This window comes from Synchiropus splendidus, chromosome 1 (assembly GCF_027744825.2).
Source record: "Synchiropus splendidus isolate RoL2022-P1 chromosome 1, RoL_Sspl_1.0, whole genome shotgun sequence".
Lineage (NCBI taxonomy): Eukaryota > Metazoa > Chordata > Actinopteri > Syngnathiformes > Callionymidae > Synchiropus > Synchiropus splendidus.
Window position 1 is genome coordinate 12,729,953 of NC_071334.1, and position 19,452 is coordinate 12,749,404.

At 41.3% G+C, this 19,452-nt stretch overlaps 1 protein-coding gene across 8 annotated transcripts in view; it reads right to left on the bottom strand.

Moving 5' to 3' along the window:
- Window positions 1–19,189, bottom strand: part of LOC128758674 (unconventional myosin-IXb) — a 49,384-nt gene extending 30,195 nt beyond the window's left edge. For all 8 annotated transcript variants that reach the window (XR_008414535.1, XM_053864913.1, XM_053864921.1 and 5 more), the window contains exons 1-4: window positions 18,877–19,189; window positions 3,041–3,259; window positions 2,649–2,868; window positions 1,602–2,111 (exon numbers count right to left, since the gene is read on the bottom strand). Coding sequence is in view for 7 of the 8 variants with exons in the window: in XM_053864913.1 (XP_053720888.1) it covers window positions 1,602–2,111; window positions 2,649–2,868; window positions 3,041–3,195 (885 nt within the window). In the remaining variant the exon portion in view is untranslated. The remainder of the gene's footprint in view (window positions 1–1,601; window positions 2,112–2,648; window positions 2,869–3,040; window positions 3,260–18,876) is intronic.
- Between the last annotated feature and the right edge of the window lie 263 nt (window positions 19,190–19,452).

Genomic DNA, 19,452 nt, shown 5'->3' on the forward strand with positions numbered 1-19,452 from the left:
CCATTCCCTTCAGCTTGCTTATGCCCAGCCTTTTGTCTTGTAGTTAAAAGCGGATGTAAAAAAAACCAAATTCCATAACATACATTTTGACCATGTCTAAAAGTGAACTGACCCAGCAATCTTTCTGAAATGAAAAGTGAGTACGACAGACCACCTGTGTCTTCTTTTTTGGGAGCCATAAAACTATTCCACTGTGGAATTCAACCCTCTTTTCTAAGTTTTGGTCACAGTACGGAACCTAAACTTTTGTCTATATCTAATTTCACTTCAATAGTGAGGTTATTAGTCTCAAATACCATCAGCATTCAAAGTAAAACCATAAATTTGAAACAGGCATCCAGATTAGACTCACCTTGAAAACAAACCCTTACTTGACCCAGGGTAACAAACTAGTCTGTAACCTTTTCCACCACGCAGCCACACTGTAATAGTGTTAAAGGTATACATTTACAGGTCACATAAAAGTAATGGAGGTCTACAGCGCACAGGGCACACAAGGAAACAATACTTTCAAAGAACTCTTGCTTATTAGAGAGACTTAGAGTGGCAGGGATGTAAATAATGAAAATGACTTGACAATAATAACCCTGCTTCAGGGCTGACCAGAGGTAAAGTCTTCCATATGTGAAAGTGGGGGGGGAGACCCACGTTTATTACAGGGCAGCAAAAATAAACAAAAAAGAAATAAACATTTTTCCGAGCCACGTAATCCCACGAACAATTTGCGACGACAATGATGGCATTTGAAATATTCATACATTCAGGCAAAAACAAATCACAGGCCATTACACGGTTAACAATGAAAGATCCAGTTCTTTTCTTGGAACAGCCAGCGAGTTGTGTGACACAGTCAGACTGCTGGGTCAGCCCACACACAAGACTGATGACTGTTATAGCCAAATATGACATCAGCTTTCTTTCCTAGACTTTGTCTGGTATAGTTTAAAAATCCATATACCCATGAAGTGACCTTTAAAAAAAAAGCTTTTTACAAGTTTTACGAGTTTTACAAACACAAACATACCGCAATGACAATGCAGACTATAATGAAAAGAAAGCAAAAGAGGGCAATGGGTTTCTAAAAGGCTCTTCATGTTTCTATGAAAAACGCCATTACAAACATAACTGTTCAGATTTTGTTAACCCGAAAGCCAAGACTTCTGAGAGCTTCTTGAACAGATGTGCTTCTGTCTCTGATGTGAGGAACACAACACAGTGTCCTAAATTAGAAAACCTCTTGTCAGTTAGAACTACAGAGTGTCGCCACTTAATTGAAATTAGTTTCATAAAAACGTCACACATGAAAGTCAAAAAGTGAAAGGATCCATGAACAAGTTTGACCTTTGTCACTGAAGCAGAACACAATAGAACGATTATGACTCAGCTGCAACTTTCGCCACAGTTGATTTGGAACATGATGATTTGGAATGATTCATCATGGAACACACTTCAAAAGGATTTAAAAATACCAGAGTGGAGCACTCTGGGAGAATCTAAAGCGACATTAATACATGGAGAACTCAGTCTTCAGGAGACTGCTTTTAACTACGTTGGAAAAATGTAATCTCATTAAATAGAGGACCAATGGATACAAGTCTTACCTCCAAAACTGGTCCTGCCCCAAGTATGGTCCTCTCCACACCGCTGGCATAGCCTTTCTGGCTGAGTGCAGTCAAACAGTGGATGAGAAAGTTGGTGCTCTGCGTCTTCCCCGAGCCACTCTCTCCAGAGATGACAATGCACTGGTTGACCTTTTTCCTGAGCATGGCATAGTAGGCTACATCTGCGATTGCAAAGATATGGGGCTCCAGTTTGCCCAGCTGGTGGTTCTCGTACATCTTGACATACTTTGGGTTGTAGATGGGCAAAAACTTAAAGGGGTTAACAGCAATGAGTATGCTTCCGGCATACGTGTAGATTTTCTTCTTGTAGAAGCGAGTGCGCAGATTGCTGAGTATGCTGTCCTCATTGAGGACGGGGAGGTTGCAAAGGTCTGCAAAGTCATCTTGCGGAGGAGGGAGGAAGCCCCTCGCTGCCAGCCGCTGCACCTGCTGTTCCTTGGTCAGAGTTGGGAGGTGAACATAATGGATCGTGCCGTCACTATTCTGCTCCTGTACGAGAGACATAATTGGAAAATTGTGGATTATGGCCCATTTCTAAAACATTTAAACAACACCAGGATTTGAGAACATTTGCAACTTAAGTTTAGATTTCAAAACAACAGGTTTCTCACTCTGCTGTGCTACCAACATTGTATGACTAGAGTGCAAATTTTGTCACATGTAAATTTCTACACCTCCTTCCTGTCTCCTCCATGTTTGTTTTGGTGGCTAGTTACGCCCCATCCTCACTCACACCATTGAGCTGTGTTGTCATTTATATTCAGCTGTTGAGTAATCCTACTTGTTAGTTTAGTGTATGTGCTGCTGTGTGCAAAAATGTATGAAATATACCAATGAAGTTATGAAAATCAAGAACATGTCAATTGAAGTACAGTGTAAAACTCTTCAGGAAGAGAGATCTGGTGTTGCAATTTTTGAAAAACACATAGTACTTGGAACATACATTTATAGAAATTTTACACTTTTTTAATGCTAAATTGACAGAGTATCATAAAATTTTTAATTCTCTCAATCCATGAATCGCACCTGCAGTAGAAAATAGAAGCCCAGGCTTTGAGGGTGCTGCTCCTGGGCTTTTCGAGGCCACAGCAGGAACCTTTGGACTGGCATGTCACCGGCCTCCAGCACCCACTCCTCCCCGCCACATTCCTTCACCTCTGCCAAAACATATAGGCGACCAGGGTCCAGCCCCAGTTCCGAAGCAGCGTCTGAGATCACAGATGCTGCTGTAGCATCCTTCTGCACCCTGTTGACCAAAAGCAGGACATTTCACGATAACATTTTTGAAACACACAATTATTTATGGGTAGCATTGAACATCTGGGATGGAGATGTCCAGAAAAAGGAGCATCAGGTCTGTTAAAATGTCTGTTATGGTGAAAATCACTGAACAGAGCGGCAGCTCTGAGCATACGCACCGAAGGCTGCAGCATGTGGATGACTTGGCAGGCAGCCGTGGATAAATCTGGAGCAGGTATGAGCGGCCATCTTGATCGTTTGTGTTAGCTGGCACACCTCCCCCTCCTCCACCTGCATTGGTTGCCACAGCGGCACCACCATCTCTGACACTCATCCTGGGTCAGGGGGAGTTGCCACAGCATTCCGCACCCACAGGCCTCCCACTCACCACACCGCACCTGAGAAGGACAGAGGATTCAGTGATGGCTCCACACACTTTAACCTGGATTAATACTGCATAAGAAAAAAAAGTTATGAATGGGAAAACAACATTTTTATTCATGAAATTCATTTGTATATTCTTGACTTATTTTTTATATAAAGTACTCAACTAAGGAACTCCTTTCAGTTTAACAAATGAGTATTCGGCACCAACAAATAAACCTAATAACTGAAAAAAAAATGGCATTATGAATAAGTGATGGATTACCTCAGAGTGTATGGTTAAATAATAAAAGAAAATCTGCAAGGGGAGCAGAAGTAAATGTGTTATTAATGCTCTAAAAGGGAAAAGATGGCATATTGCTAGCCAGGTACAGATGCTAGGTCAAGGAGGAAAAGGCAAACAATTGTTGAGACTCCATATGGTATTAAACAGCGTGCGTACATTGTGCAACTTCAGAAATCCGGGAGAGCATTTCATCAACTTAAAATTAAAAAATAAAAAAAAACCCAAAAGACGCGAAAGGGAATATATTCTGAAATATTCCATTTAATAAATACATTTGAATTAAATTCAACCTTCATAACTCAAAGACACAGTTCCAAACTTCAACTGGGATTTTTAAAATATAAGCGTAAAGGGGGGGAATTGGTTCTTGAATGGATCCTTCAATGATGGAGTGATGGATTTAACCAACACAGTAAATGAGAACTAGCACTTGACCTTATTTACACCTATTTCCAAGGACAGACCTTCATCTATTGGTTATTGACCATATGAAACATCAGTGGAAATGCTTACACCTTGTGACAATATTGATCATGTTCAATATTGTCCTAGGAACAAATCAAACAGACAGAAGTTGAGGGTTAACCTCACAAATGTTCCACAATTAGAATGTGTGGCAGGTGAACCAGAAGACTGAGACATGAAGGACCAGATCACGAATGAAAGGAACTTTACTGTCTCGAACTGCTTCAATTACTGCACCAGCTAATCTTCTGCGTGGCAACACTCAAAGATGATGAGAACTTGAGCTACATGGCAAACAAATTTACAAGTTACCAAACACAACATTTAAAACTGATCAAGAAATGAGACTGCACAGTTGCCTTCTAGTCCCTTTAAATCGACCATGGTGCCCCATCAATTGATTTATGTTTATAACAGGCTTTTAGCCAGGAGAGTGTCTAGTCCGATGTTTGTTTTTTAAAAAAGGTTATTTTTGTAAATATAGATGTTTACAGCTTGTTTTTACAAAGCAGGTAGTAAAGTCAGTCATTGACATGTCGTGTCTGGAGGGGAATGGGCTGGGGGTGTGGCTTTGGACGTCCTGTTTCAAAATCCTAGCTAAAAGCCTGTTGCAGAACCAAACAAAATCTTCGCATAAACTGGTCCTCAAGCGCCACAGTGGCTGCAGGTTTTAGTTCCAACCCAACAAACACACACAGCTTCACCTATCAGGTGCCTGAATGAAAGTTGATTGTCAATCGGGGGTTGCTTGATTCATCTGACGCCTCATTGGTTCAACTTAATTGTTTGGAACAAAATCCAGCACCTACTGCGGCACAGTTTGGACCGAGATATATTGCAATTGTACCTTGCGTCAATTCGGTATTGATTCAGCAAATACCCTGGATCGATCCACCCCCTGGCCAGTTGGGATGCGCATTTAATGGAAAGAAGCCATGCACAACCAAAGAACACACAAGACAGCGGATAAAATATGGAGGACTTTGAATTTATAATGCACACAACCCTCAATAACAGAGGTGGTTATTGAGGCTCTCAGCCAGAGTTGGGTTTTTAGATCGAGCTGCGCTGATGAGACATTTCTGATGTCATATTCAATTGCATGATTTAAAGTGAGCTAGTTCAGCATTTCACGTTGTTATTATCCAAACTAGAATTGTCACCATGAAGTATTTCTTATTCAGCGAAGCAGAGACTAAACAAATCATTAGTCTGACCCACCATTCTCAGGATGAATGCGAGATTTTAACCTCAACAAATGCCCTACGTCTCTTCCTCTGAGCACGAGTAGGAAAGACAGCAACTGGTTGATGCTGGCCTGACGAAGGATCATGTGGCATGACTTCCTATCAATAATGCATGCTTTGTAAACTGTAAGCCACCCATGGGGGAAACAGGAACCCGCTTTAAATCAGTGTATGGCAGACAGACAGCACTGCTTTGGTAAGCTGATCCCGGGTCAGGTCCTGTAAGCACACAGCCCCATAGTCGATCACTTTTATCATTCAAGCAAGGACAGTTTATATACCAGACTTTGGAGGCAAAATGGGCATACTGGGGGAGAAGTTTAATTTCATGGTCTTTGCTTGTTCTTAAAGAGAAATAATGCCAATAACAAAACAGACATACAGATGTAAATATAAATTCTCATACATTGCCGCAGTGGAATTTGTTGTTAGACGTATGTGCACTGCACTTATACACCTTTGTCACGAAAATATGGAACAAATATGTGCCAATGTTAGTTTGGCCTAGATGAAAAAAAGACACTTGAATCATGTGCCATTTGCCAGAATGGCTGACCACAGTCCCAGAGGCATGCAAGCTAGTAAAATGCAATGGCATGCAAAACTGAAGAGACCTCGAAAGACAGCACGATCACTGTGTTCTATCATGAGAGTGTCTGGCTTAAAAGTGTCACTTTGTACACCAGGATAGATCAATCACCATCTTCTTCAGTCATGTGTGCATATCACATGTAGGAGTAGTATTTGTAGCATTAAAATGTCAAGCTTTCATGGCCTTCTCTGCAGTTTATAGCCCAGAAACGGTTCTTTGCTGCCTGTGTAAGGTAGAATGACGTGGAAGTCAGTAGTGATTCACTCTTCACTCTCAAATATAGAGCAGCTGTTGACTTGGTATGCAGAAAAAAAAAAAATCACTTCCCAGTTGTGTTACATGAACATTCAGCAGAAGTTTCAACATTGTTAAAACACATTCAGACTTCACAAATAAGACTATTTTACTCCTCAGTTTTCAGGCAACCACTGCCCTTTTAAAAGTGATAATTTAAAACTTGGGATGTAATTTTGTCAGAAAGGCAACTCACTGACTAGAGGTGTAGATAAAATGTACAATTCAAATATCAAAATATTGTCCACATGCAGCACTGGAATCATGAAGCTGCAATACATCATCCATATCACAATTTGAGTACAAACATGGATGAAATGAAAAACATAATGATAAATCTATGTTACTATTTACAGTCGACAATTGATACCGGTTTACTTACACACTTGAACTTGAGAAATTTAATTTAAGTTAAATTTAGTTCACTGAATACTTTTAATGTGACAGCACATGAAATAGTGTTTTTTTTTTTTTTGTATCGCAGCTGACAGCACTGCTTTACAGAGTATATTCTGATTTCTAAGTGGCAAATTCTTTAATTGTCAGCGAAATGACCACAATAAATACCAGAGGATTAAACAAACAGACATTTCACACTAGTAGACTTAGACTACTTGATTATTTGACCTACCAGATTCAAACACTTATTGTGATTGGATGTTGTTAGTTTTACTTTTAACTACTTGATCCATATGGGAGAACGTTGTGAAAGAAAATCATTAAAAAGGAAAGCCGTCAAGTCATTTAAAATTGGTATTGGACAACAACAACAAATATGAGGCGGTTGCTGAGGTAAGTAGGACAAAGTAAAGGGGGGACAGAGCTGTATTGAAGCAGAGGAAGTAGAACTAGGGTAGAGGAGTGTGAAAGACCTCGTGGGAATAAAAAAAGAGAGAGACATTTTTAGCTAATGCAGCTTCCTCCCTGCAAAGGGGATCTGCCGCAAGGACGCCCCTCATTCCAAAGATAAGTCATCCAGTTGTCCTCTTTAGAGGCTTAGCCTGGTATTTTATCTCCTTACCATTGGTTGAGGAAAGATACCGCAGGACCGCAGCTGAGGATTCTTTAGCTTCTCGGCTTCAGCTGCTTACTGCAGGCAGAAGAAGGGTTTAACAACTAACAAGCTCCTTAAAAGTGGAGCTTTTTAAAGCTGCCCCACTGGAGTCACTGTCTTCACCCCCTCTTTGTGATTTCCTTCCCAGTTTATATTAGGAAAACACATGTTTTGATATGACTATTTATTGACTGTGGTTCAATTAACCTGACTTGTTGGAATAATACAATATAAAATGGGCTCTTTCAAACATGTGTACAAAGTACATTACGCTCTGCGCAATTCGTTAATAAAATTGTGAATAAACAAATAATAATGCTGCTCAGTAATTTAGGGTCCACCAGGGATGTACAGAATAAATATGCTATTACGGAGAGGAATAACAAAGCGCAACTCAATAGAAACATTGTTTTTCCACTCAGAAACTAATACAGTTGTAATGTCTAGGAAAAAATGAATTGCGCAATTAGGTAGTTTTAAGGTGCTTTCCATAGATATCAGTTAAGTAATTAGCAAAAGCATTAAGTTTAATCTCCGAATGAAAGCCACAAACAGATTGGGATCTCTCAACTACACTGCTTGGCAGTAAGGCAAGGAGGTGCTTGGCAGAGACCGTCAGATTTGAAATGAGACAACAGGGCTTTGCTCACTCGCTCCCTCCAGTTCAAACTCCTACTCAATATTCCTCACCCACAGAGAAAGGGGGAAATGTTCTATCAGGCAGGAGAGGAGGGGACGTAAGACCAGAATTTGCTGGGGAAGAAATAAATACTTTGCCTTTATATGGGCGTTTTGTAGTTTATAATGCCACTAAAAGATGCGTAAAACCCTGAAGAATAAGTTACAGGCAGTAAATTTAAAACCTTCCAATGGTCCTCTCAAGACTGATACACACAGACTCATACTTGACTGTGCAAACACTGCAACCAGTCAGCACTGACACACGGTACACGGATAGTGATGTGGCAGGAAGTGGACAACACAGTGCAAGTATACCAACATCTCTGTTACTGCATCAGCCTGCACGACTGTGTGACTCACAAACATTCACACCAGAAGTCATTACATCATCCGGGTGATTAGCCACAGCAAGAGAACATGGCATGTAAAGATAAGCTAGTGAATACAATTCTCACAACGTGTACGTTATTCTCGTTCAGTGATGACAAATACAAAATCTCGACATCTGCTTCAGAAAAGCTAAATGAAAGCTGTAAATCTAGAATGTCCATGTGAACTTCCAATGACTGGTGGGTTGCTATGATCCAGGCCTCTCGCTTGTTTTTCATATTCTTAATAACTATGAGTACTTTTTAAATGCAGCGCTGCGGCTCTTACGGTGCTTGTTTAAGCAACATGTGCATGCAATGATGGCCTGGCCAGTGTCTTTATGGGTCTGATGAGGTAAATAGTCGGAGCATCTGTTTTGTAGTTCAATTCAACTTGAATTGTAAATACTACATGAGCCACAGATCCTCCTACACTTCCTTCAAGGTGCATCTGAGCGTCTGGCTGCAGTGCTGTAGACCAGACTCCTTTCCTCTCCCCAGGGAAAGTGGAGCGGGGGCCGTTGAAGTATCCGTCAGCACTGCAGCTCTCTGTCTCTGCATGACCTAATGGATATGAGACGGCTGGCCGTTTGCCAGCACTGGCAGCATTGTGCTCCAGGCACGTTGAGAGAGAGAGAAGCAAAGGAAGTAAAAATTGAGTCAGTGTGTGTGTTTCTATCCCAGAGAGTGCTCACAGGGACTCGTAAATACAATCAGGACTTGTGATGGACAAAGATTATTAGTGTAGCTAGTAGTCGCCTCAGGGTTGATGCGCTCTAGACCAGGCGCAGCCAATATGGCTGAAAATGGCACTCAGCCCTTCAACTAAGACCATGTGGTCCATTGAAACATGTCATCTTTTGTTTAATACAGCCACCACAGAATTCAACTAGGACACAAGGGCTTGGCTCCAAAAACCGAGGAAGAAGGTGATGAGTGCAAAGAGAGTGAAAAAGGCCAACCACAGCTCATCTCCTCCCCCTGTCTTTAAGTCAGTTCCCAGGCTGGACTGCCACAAACAATAAAACCAGAACAGAGCAGCATCTGCTGCCTTCATCTCAGGACAGAGGATAAAGGAGAGCCTAGCCTTTAGGGGAGCACTTTTTAACTTGTCGAAATCATGTTAATGTAATACTAAGCCCAAGCTTATGGTCGACATCCTCCTTCAATCAACAATCCAGTAACGAAAATGAAAATAAAGTGCAGGAGGAATTGGGATTCCTGAGGATAGTCTCTATAAAAAATATTGGTCAGGAACTTTCACATGTGAAAAATCTCTTCTGCATGATTCATATCAGGGCTGCACGATATTGGGGAAAAAACTGAGGTTGCAATTTATTTTTCATAGATATTAACACAAACTAACAAGAATTTCCACCAGATAACTTGCAAAATAAATAAGAAAAACCAAAAATGACTGAAGTCACCAGAGATACCAGGGTGCTGGTAGATCAAGTTTCCAATATGCAACTCAGGACTTCCAAAAAACATGTATTACATACGTTATTCGTAGCAGTAGTAGTAATTTTGAATAGCAAAGTACTCATGTTCATGCAATAGAACAGGTATAGATTATTCAGGTTATTTACGGGATGTATAATTGATTTAACTTTATACGATTTCTGACATATTTGCAGACTCAAACAACTGCAGCCTAGGAGCACATCGTTTTCTAGTTGAAAAGTTACTGCATCTGATCTGCACTGTATGGTCTTTCTGTCACTGAAGAGAAGGTAACCAGAATTATCATCTGTTCCTTCAAGTGGATTTGTATCATCATATCATGCTCTGTGAGCATGACTCACGTGACCAAGAACATTTGTCACATTTACTTCAGGGTGTGGCAATAACAGTGAGGCAAGGTCGGCACAGCATGGATCACCTATAAGAATAGGTGATCCAAAATAGTTCTATTTTCCTTTGGGTACTTCTACCTAATGATTCTCACGCTCTTCCCTCACCGGCTGCTGCGTGAGCAGAAGGGGGAGGGCTTGCGTGAGAGCTGACGGCTCAGTGGCTCGCAATGACAAACCGAAAAAAAGAGATTTCTCAGTGACACTTAAATGAAGCAAAATTAAAGTTGAAAAGTCAGGAAAAAAGAAGGAGGATACCCTACAGCCATGCGATGTTGATCGTTTATGACAGACCAGTACACAGTGAAGCAGCAGTGGCGACTGAACACAGATGCTTGAAACTGCATGAACTGCACCAATACTGTCAACAACAACACGTCATGCTCATCAACACGGCAGACCATCAGTTTTATACAGCAGTCTGAGACAACAGAATTGTTTACAATTGTTACTGAAGTTGCGACAGCTTAACTGCCATGAACTATTCTCAACAACCTAGACAGAAAGAATAATGCCTTTAACTCCATGCAGTTTCGGCTCTGCCTGACAGCTTCAACCAACCTGGGGTTTCACAGACAGTACGACATACACTTCTACACACAAGAGGAGTTCTATACTGACTCACTACACAGTAAGTATTTAAAGCCAAGTTGCGAACAACGCTTTGATTTTATTATCGGCCCATGAGCCGTTTTTCCAAAGAGCTATGGAGAGGGAGTCATTCTCCACAGTACATAACTGTCACCACTATGGTTTAAAGTAATCAATTACCTCGTGGTCATCTGAGTGCACCGCATTGATCTTTCACTGCAAATATCACATGTCACAGCCACATATTGACAAACTGAGGCAGCCCGTTGTTCTCCATTCAGAATCCCTTGGAGGTATGTTTGACCCATATATTAGCCATAGCAGCGGAAGCATTAGCATTTGGGGCCTCACTTAAAAGCAGTGTAATAATTCATGCTTACTGGCTTAACATCACACTCCAACAGGTTTCATGTTTCATTATTATATACCTATCATATACATATATATTATGTATCATCTAGCCATCATCTCAGTTCAGTCCCCAGTTACACGTATCATTTCAACTTTACAAACTTCCACTTTATGTACTTTTCCCAGCAGGTGAGTAATCCTGGAGGTCTAGCCTTATACGGCCTTGCACTACTCCTCCCCCCCGCCTGTCTCACCACACATCTGCCCGTTTTCTCTTTCAACTGCTTCCCTAACCATGGCCCACTGCATTCATCTTCCCTGTTATGTCGCGGCTTTGCTTTGACATCTCTGCATAGGTCCCCTAAAAAGTAATCTTCAGTGCCTTTCCACCACCCCCCTGCTGGTCACCCCCTTCTGCTCCCCCACATTTGGCAGTGTTGTTCTAACTCAGCCCAGATGCCAAGTTGCACGGAGAGGATGAGTGGGGAAGCTCTGTGCTGAATTAACTCCAGAAATACCTAATGGCTTTGGTTTACATCCAACGGTTTTTATTTATTCCGTAATTATTCTCTTTCAGTCTGGGTCTAATTTGGAAACTCCTGATTGTTAAAAAAAATGTTTCTGCTCATTTCAGTTCGTGTTTGATCAATTTTAAAAGCACGTCGATTTAAATGATTCGCTGTTGCCCAATTCTTCCAACATTTGGGACGTGTTCTGTGTTACAACTGGGCTTTCCACAGCATTCAACAACACTTAAACAATAAATGTTTAAAAGCACTCATCTGCACAAATAAAAAAAAAAGTCTAATCTGCAATGTACTTCCTAGTCCACCACCAGGTTTCTAGAAACTGGGTCAGTAGTCATTGTGCAATCATACAAGCAGAACCTCATATTTGCAACAGCAATGTCATCTCAAATTCTTGGGCCACACAGGTAAACTCTATTTCAATTGTTGGAGCAACTCAAATCAATAATAGGACAGAATCATTAAAAAAATGTTATGCCGGCATAATGAAGCTCAAGTGTCAACTGTATGTTCAAAAGTCAATGTATGCAACATTATTCAGAGCCCAGAAATCAGCAGAGGAATAGTGATGCTATTCCAGATACATTGAAAAAGTAGGCTAATGGTGACCATGAAAGAACTACTTTAGCATGAAAAGGAATTTTTGAATCGGAAGAGACTGGAACTCATCAGTAAGAAATTAACAGACTGAGAGTGTGCCACTGGTAGGTGTGAGTGTAAGGTTTAAGCGTTTGTTGCACACATGCATAAGAATAACAGAAGATAAATTTACAGAATGAAAATGTGCGACGCCAATATGAACACAATTATCTGTAAGGGCAACATGACATTGGCCCAATATGGATGAGCAAACTTAAGGAAGTACGAAGACGTGCAAAGCAACCAAAGAAATGCTGCAGGGACCAAAACCTAGTCAACAATTCAAACTCATTTTAAACGTTTTTTTCAACTTATTAAAAATTCAGTTGTTATAATACTGGTCTTTTACTGTTTTACTACATGACGAGATTGTATAATTCACACAAGAAAATGTATCTCTACCCCATCTCGGTTATCCAGGGGGAATTTTAAGACAGAAGTTTAAGATCAGTGATGAGCATAAACTTCTCTCTTAAAAGCTTCAGAGCATAAAACACAGCAGTTCAGAGAGGGCAGATCACAACCACCTTAATCTAAACCAGAAGCCTCGGCGTGGCTTGAATGGCTGGTCTGAGATTCCTTGGGGAAGGTGGTGACAGGAGATTCCAGATAGTATTCCACACAAGGAATCTGGAATATGGATGTAGCGCTTCATGTCACAGTTATAATGACCAAAATGATCACCGTTATCGCTTTTTTTTTTTGGCAACGTGTTCAAATGTTAAAAAAAGAAAAAGTACTAAAATACACCAAAATATGATATGTGAATCACGTAGTTTATGTCCTTTTTTTTTTTTTTTACAATTTGGAAGTCAGGAATAGTAATAATAAATAAAAATAAAAAATCTCTAAATATCGAGTGAGTTGGCACACACAACAATAGAGTGGTCGCATGTTGCTTGTTGGTTGTACTCTCTGTGCCAGCTGATACCTGTGCTGATCCCAAGTGGTCTCCTGTTAGGACTACTTCCTTCCATGATGAATGCCGAGAACAAACATACACAAACTACAGTCTGCTGTTCGTGGACATGTGGCAGCTGCAGGCTCAAAATCAGGATGAGGGAAAAAAGAAAGAAAAGGAAAAGAGGCAGACAGAGGTGATTATTGTACAAATTCTCTAGTGTGGGCTGCTCTGCTCTAAAAACACTTCCAAAGCACATGACTCCATTGTGGCACCAGGATACAGAGCAGTACCAAACGAAAAGTTCAAATCCTTTTGGTTGCACACATGGAAGTGGGCAGTTTCTACACCAAGACAAACTGATCGCTCAACAGCAGGACAGAATCTATGGTTTGGAGCTCCAGTCACCTTTGAGACCAGGTCAAAATGACGGCATAAAGATAGCCAAAATACATAGTCATGATATAACTCTACATCTATTATACAGCGATAAGAGTTTCAAGACATTGATGACCGGTTTCTTAAGAAGCTCTGATAAAAGGTGGCACTTCTTATCATAGCAGTGTTGAGAAAACAGAAAAATAACTCTCTTCTTCAGAAACCAGATGTATGATCCTCGGGAAAAGAAAAATATAATAACTGCCTCCAGAATTTCAGCAGTTCAATGAGGCGTTGACCAAATTAATAACTACAGGACAACTCAGTCTTGTTGGGCATTCACAAGTAAAGAGAATGAGCCAAGTTTTAAAGGCTTCAGTCCAGCCGATGAAAACTGAGAACCTCTTACACTGTTGAGAGTACAATCTCAGTGAAATCAAACAAAACTCACAGATGGAATTATTTAGTCAGGAGTGTCAGAGCTGCTGGTAAAAATAGAGCAAAAATAAACAGAACAGAGCAGCGCACAGCCAACCAAGACCCCAGAGAGAAGGTCGACGGTTCCTACTTCTTTTAACCTGTGTCTCTCCGTAGACCGTATCAAGTCGGCTAAAGGTATTCTCTATGAATCTGTAGCCATTGGGTGTAATCAGCGTTTTGACGCCATTTGCCTTCCACAAAACCCGAACAATGGGTTGAACGGAAATACAAGCTCATCTTCGAAGTGAGGCATTACAACCTGTTTTCTTTTTATCAATGCTTGTTAATATTTATAGCATTATTCAGCTGATGAAAATCCTTTACAAAGCAAATTTGTCATTAGGAATAAAAACAGATCAAAACTAATTAATCAGTCTGCAACCATATCCGTAAACAAACAGAAACAAACTTCACATCACCGACAGAAAGGAATTAATAAAGGCAACGGACCAATGAACTGACTAGGGAAACCCAACCTCCAGGCTGTCCTTCTGATGTTCCTTAGCCTGGTCTAATGGCGTGATATTGAGGAGCAACCTCAGGTGTCGCCTGTTCTGAAGCCACTGGTTGCATCCCGTGGCCCAGAATTCATGCACATGTTGTCAAGTCTCACTGGAATGTGCTGAAAGAATTTTTTTTTCTTCACACATCTAGATGACATTGCAATCCACAAAAGAACACTGTCTATCCACATCAAAAGTTAACCATACTAAAATGCTCCTATGGGCTCTATAAATGCGGATCCCATATGGAACTGTTAAAATATATATTTTATGATGTGCCGGAGGCAATATTCAAGTCTCGACAAACACGGACATGTTTTGGAACAGCAGCAAGCAACCCAAAGATCAATCATGAAAGAAGAAAACAATGTTGCACACAGAGAAGAATGCACAGCTCTGTTGTTCACAAAGCAGGGAAATGATTTGCAGTCTGCAGGAAGAATTTGGGTTTAGCTGTTAGGGTACAAAGACTCGGACTCCACTTCTTGATTACACTAACTTTCAAAAAGCAACACAGCAAGTGTGTCATAAAATAAAGACAGCAATGGCTGCCAGTGAAAATATGGTGTCAATAAAATAAGAGCAGTTCCTAATTGGAGGACTTGAAGTGTCTCTGGAGTTTGCTCATGATGAGAGAGAGAAGGCTGCAGTGGCTCGAGTACAGAGGAAGCTGAATGCTGTCAACTCAGGTGAAGTAAGAGCTGTGTAGCTCTTTGACAGGTCAGCCTTCATTCATTTCAATGCTTGCTCATGGTCATGATCTGGTCATGGTCATTTTAGCTAGGATTTTGAAACAGGGTGTCCAAAGCCACACCCCCAGCCCATTCCCCTCCAGACACGACATGTCAATGATTGACTTTACTGCCTGCTTTGTAAAAACAAGCTGTAAACATCTATATGTACATAAATAACCTTTTTTAAAAACAAACATCGGACTAGACACTCTTCTAGCTAAAAGCATGGTCATGATTTAAGTAGCCAGAAAAAGAACAACATCCCACAGAGAAGCAGGCAAAATGAGCAGTCTCCCTAAGAGATCGGGTGAGAAGCCCGGACATTACACAGTGATGCTCCATGGAGGACGGATGATGTCTTTTGGTTGTTTACAAATGAGCGATTGAGAATTTAGTCATAAACAAATCCCCAGCTTTCAATCTCCTGGTTCAGCACAGACCCCCCACTGTCAGGCCTAACAGGAACCTTAATCAACTATTAATCCAAATCTAGATGTCTTCTGAGCATTCAATGGAGCACAACACAACAAATAAATCTACCATAAAGTAGGCCATGCCTAAACAGTCGCTCTGCTTTTTCTTCACTTGCACCCTATCATTACAGCTGGGTCTATTTATACAGCCCATAAATTCTACTTTCCACAGCAACACAGCCAGGTTGCTATGGAGGTTATGGAATTGATGACTTTACAACCGATTCAATACAGCTCTCCGTCTCGCCTCGTCTTCCAGTTTCTCTGTACTTACTTTTAAACATGAACTCTTTGGAAGACTGCAAAACGCACCATGTAGCTTTCTACACAGAACAGGGCCACATCAGAAGTTGGACTCTTTCTGTCCCACAATACTAACGTTGACTACTTCATTGCCTCCTTTTTTCCTTTAAGGCCACTAAAACATTTACACACACAGTGACACCAGAGCCATGAATGTTCCCTTCTGAAAGTTTGAAGTCACTTGATCCCATAATTACAGTGGAATAGGACAAACCAACCCACCACTCGTTTCGAGACGCAACATCCTTTTGACAAAGCTGCTTCCGAAAGTGTACAGAGGAAAACACACCACAAACACATGCCAGTACATGTTTCACTTTTGTTGCCAAGCTGTTCACTACAGGTTGAATGTAGTCAATGGTAACAACACCAAATGTTCTCGACCCATTCCAAACCACAGAACTGGGAAAAGAGTATAAATGAACTCATTTCTAAAGTTCTCCATCACAGATGGTGCCCGAACTTCAGCCATCACATCCACTACACGAAGCATGGGACAAAAAGTAAGCCTCCAATGTTGTTGGGATAAGCAACACAACCCCCTAAAATTGAACTACAGCTAGATAAATCAGTCATCCGGCAAAACTGTAAACCATGCGTTTACTTTGGGATATTTGTCAAAGGATAGTGTTCCATAACGATTGGCTGTGCAAGGCTATTTAAGGTGTTTACCAGTTGTTCATGTGTTGTGTCACAGCAGAAAGTCACGCTTGACCAGTTCTATTAGTTGTAAAAGTCAGCAGTGCCTCATAACAGGCCCACAGTGAGCAAAATCAAGAATTCAAAATAAAATAACAAGAGGGATTTTGGGATGTTTTTTTATATGCAGTCAATGATGTGTTGGTACGGGAGCATTCATTCACTTACTTCTTTCATCTTGGTCTCTGTAACCTCTGCTGTCCTCACAGTCTCGACTACAACACTACTTTACACACTGTCCATATCAAGAGAGAAATCCATCTGGTGCATTTGCAGCCATTAATCGCCTAAAACAGGCTCGCATCTGAGGATGTTTCACTTGATCATTTGCCCATTGTGGGAAGAACAAAGGTAGGATAATGTAATCCAATATAAACACCTTTGTCCCTGTTCCCCGTGTTGCACATCAGACTTTCATAGTCACCCTCCTATTTATCTTCATCATCATCATCATCATCATCATCATCATCATCATCATCATCATCATCATCATAACCAAAGCAAAACAAAAACAATACAGAATGGAAAAACCACAAAAAGAAGTGGATGATGAGGATTGCTTGAATCATAAAACAGACCTTTGGAAAAGTGAAGACAACCACGATGGGAGGTTATTATCATTTCCAGTGCCACACAATTGCATCCGCCAGGATGTGGAGACCAATTCCCACTCAAGGTTGAGCTGGAGCGGTAATAGGTTCCACCCTCCCCCTCTTCTTTTTCAAAGCCGGTGTAAGCTCTGAGGTGGGTTTGGCAGAATATCAACCATTAGCTGGGGGACATATGGCCGTTTTTTCTTTTTTAAACAGATATATGGAGATGGCTGGCTGGTGACCGCCTGAACGTTTAGACACTTCAGTTCAATGCATTTAAACTGGACGTTCACAGCACCCTAATCGGGTTTCCCTCTGAAGTCGGGAGGATTCAGAGATATTGCATAGACATTTGTATTGAAATATCAAACCTGCAATTGAAAGATGAGCCATCCTAACATGAGACTTATTACTATCATCATCATTTTATGTTGACCTGATAGGGTCATGAGATTTTAAAGATCGTTTTAAATCATACAGCGCTTATCCTAATGGTAAATGAAAGGGAGCTCATATAGTATGCAGAGAGAGTAATAATTTATTCTTCACTATGTCATCACACGTTTGTGTTTAATTATTGAAGAAAACAAGTGTTTGTCATTGACACTGCAGCCTAAATAAGATTGCAATGTCACATCTCATTACAATGGACTGTCACTGGAACATGTTTAGTTACACCCCACTGTCAGTCCCATTACGTGACCTAACTTTATACTGGACAACACATTAAAACAGATGAAGGGCTTATTTCACCACATGGAAAATGCACACCCATTAAGCACCAACCACATAAATGGAAAGACGGAGGAAGCTGAAGGACAAATGCGTGTATTTTTAGTGCAGATAGATGACGATGACTATATTCCAGCAGCGAGACATTAGTCATGAGGAGTTCAGCTGCAGGGGGGTTTTCAGGACCTGTATGTTGTAACATCGAAGAGCAGCTGAGGGATTCCAGAAAGAGCAGTCAAAAGTCTAAATCCCGCTTTGAAAAAGGAAAAAAGCAAAGCAGTAGCTTAGTGCGGACGACGTGTAAAATGATGGAGGTTTTTCAGTCCTAAAAAAGTTGAGAAAGACGTGATAGTGCCACTCTCAGCTGTCCACAACTGTAGAGAAGAGAGCTCCTGTTTAGGAAAAGTACAAATGGTCATATTGACTTGTGACTTCTGTGTTAGTCAGCAGGCCTCTGGAAACCCATACAAGTCACCATTCTAGTCACCTTAATCTTGCCCTTATTTTCGTACGGCTCGCCAGCTTTTATATCAGCCTTATTACATGCCAGTGTGCTCGCACTGCAGTCTTGTATGTTTAACCTGGTAGACAAATAAAGGTTAGGATTATCTGACTTCATCCTCATTGTCATGTTCACCTTCTGTATTTGTGCATTTCACTGACCAAACTACCCGCGGATCTCAACTCTTGTTGTGACAGTCAGAGAAGATTTTTGAAGGTCATGTTTTTAGAATCATTTTGTCACAATTCATGGCGGTTTGGGTCATAACGAAGCAGCTCGTACTGAATTCAGCTGTTTAGTGGTGATACATATGGCGACACCAGCTGAGTGCTTCGCTTGGGAGTCACCATATTTTAGAGAACTGAACGCACCGACTCAAACCTACCTTTCATCGCCGTTTTCCGCATGGTCCCAGTGGAAACCTCAAGTATATCCCCAACGGAACAGAACAAACCAAGGTGTACTTTTCCAGCTTCCTTGAGGGATGTGAAGCTAACACACGGCGGGCGACGCTCACTTCACGCCTTCGAAAACGACAACGTGAAAGACAAAAGCGACTCGGACGGCCTACTTAGAGTAAAACAGGGGAATATGCGGGATTCTAAAAGGCTAAGAGGTTCACTGAAGTCGCCCAGGGGAGGCGGTGAGAGGGCAGCTAGCTGGCTAGCCTGTCGCTACTTCCCTTCTGAGAGAGCAGGAGAGCAGCGGCAGACTGGAGGAACAAAGTTGAAGAAAAAGCTGCAGTACAAAGAACCCTGTTGCTGCCGCACATATGAGGGGCAACAGCGCCCTCTGCAGGACCACTGGGGGTGGTACTACACCTTCTCTGACAATGAAAGGTGACTCGGTGGCCGTCGCATCTAAGCCGTTGGTTTTATTGGTGAACGTCTACATAGAGATTAATAAAACACGAGTACAATGTGTTTGGCAGACAGACGCCAATATCTGTGACGCAATGGTG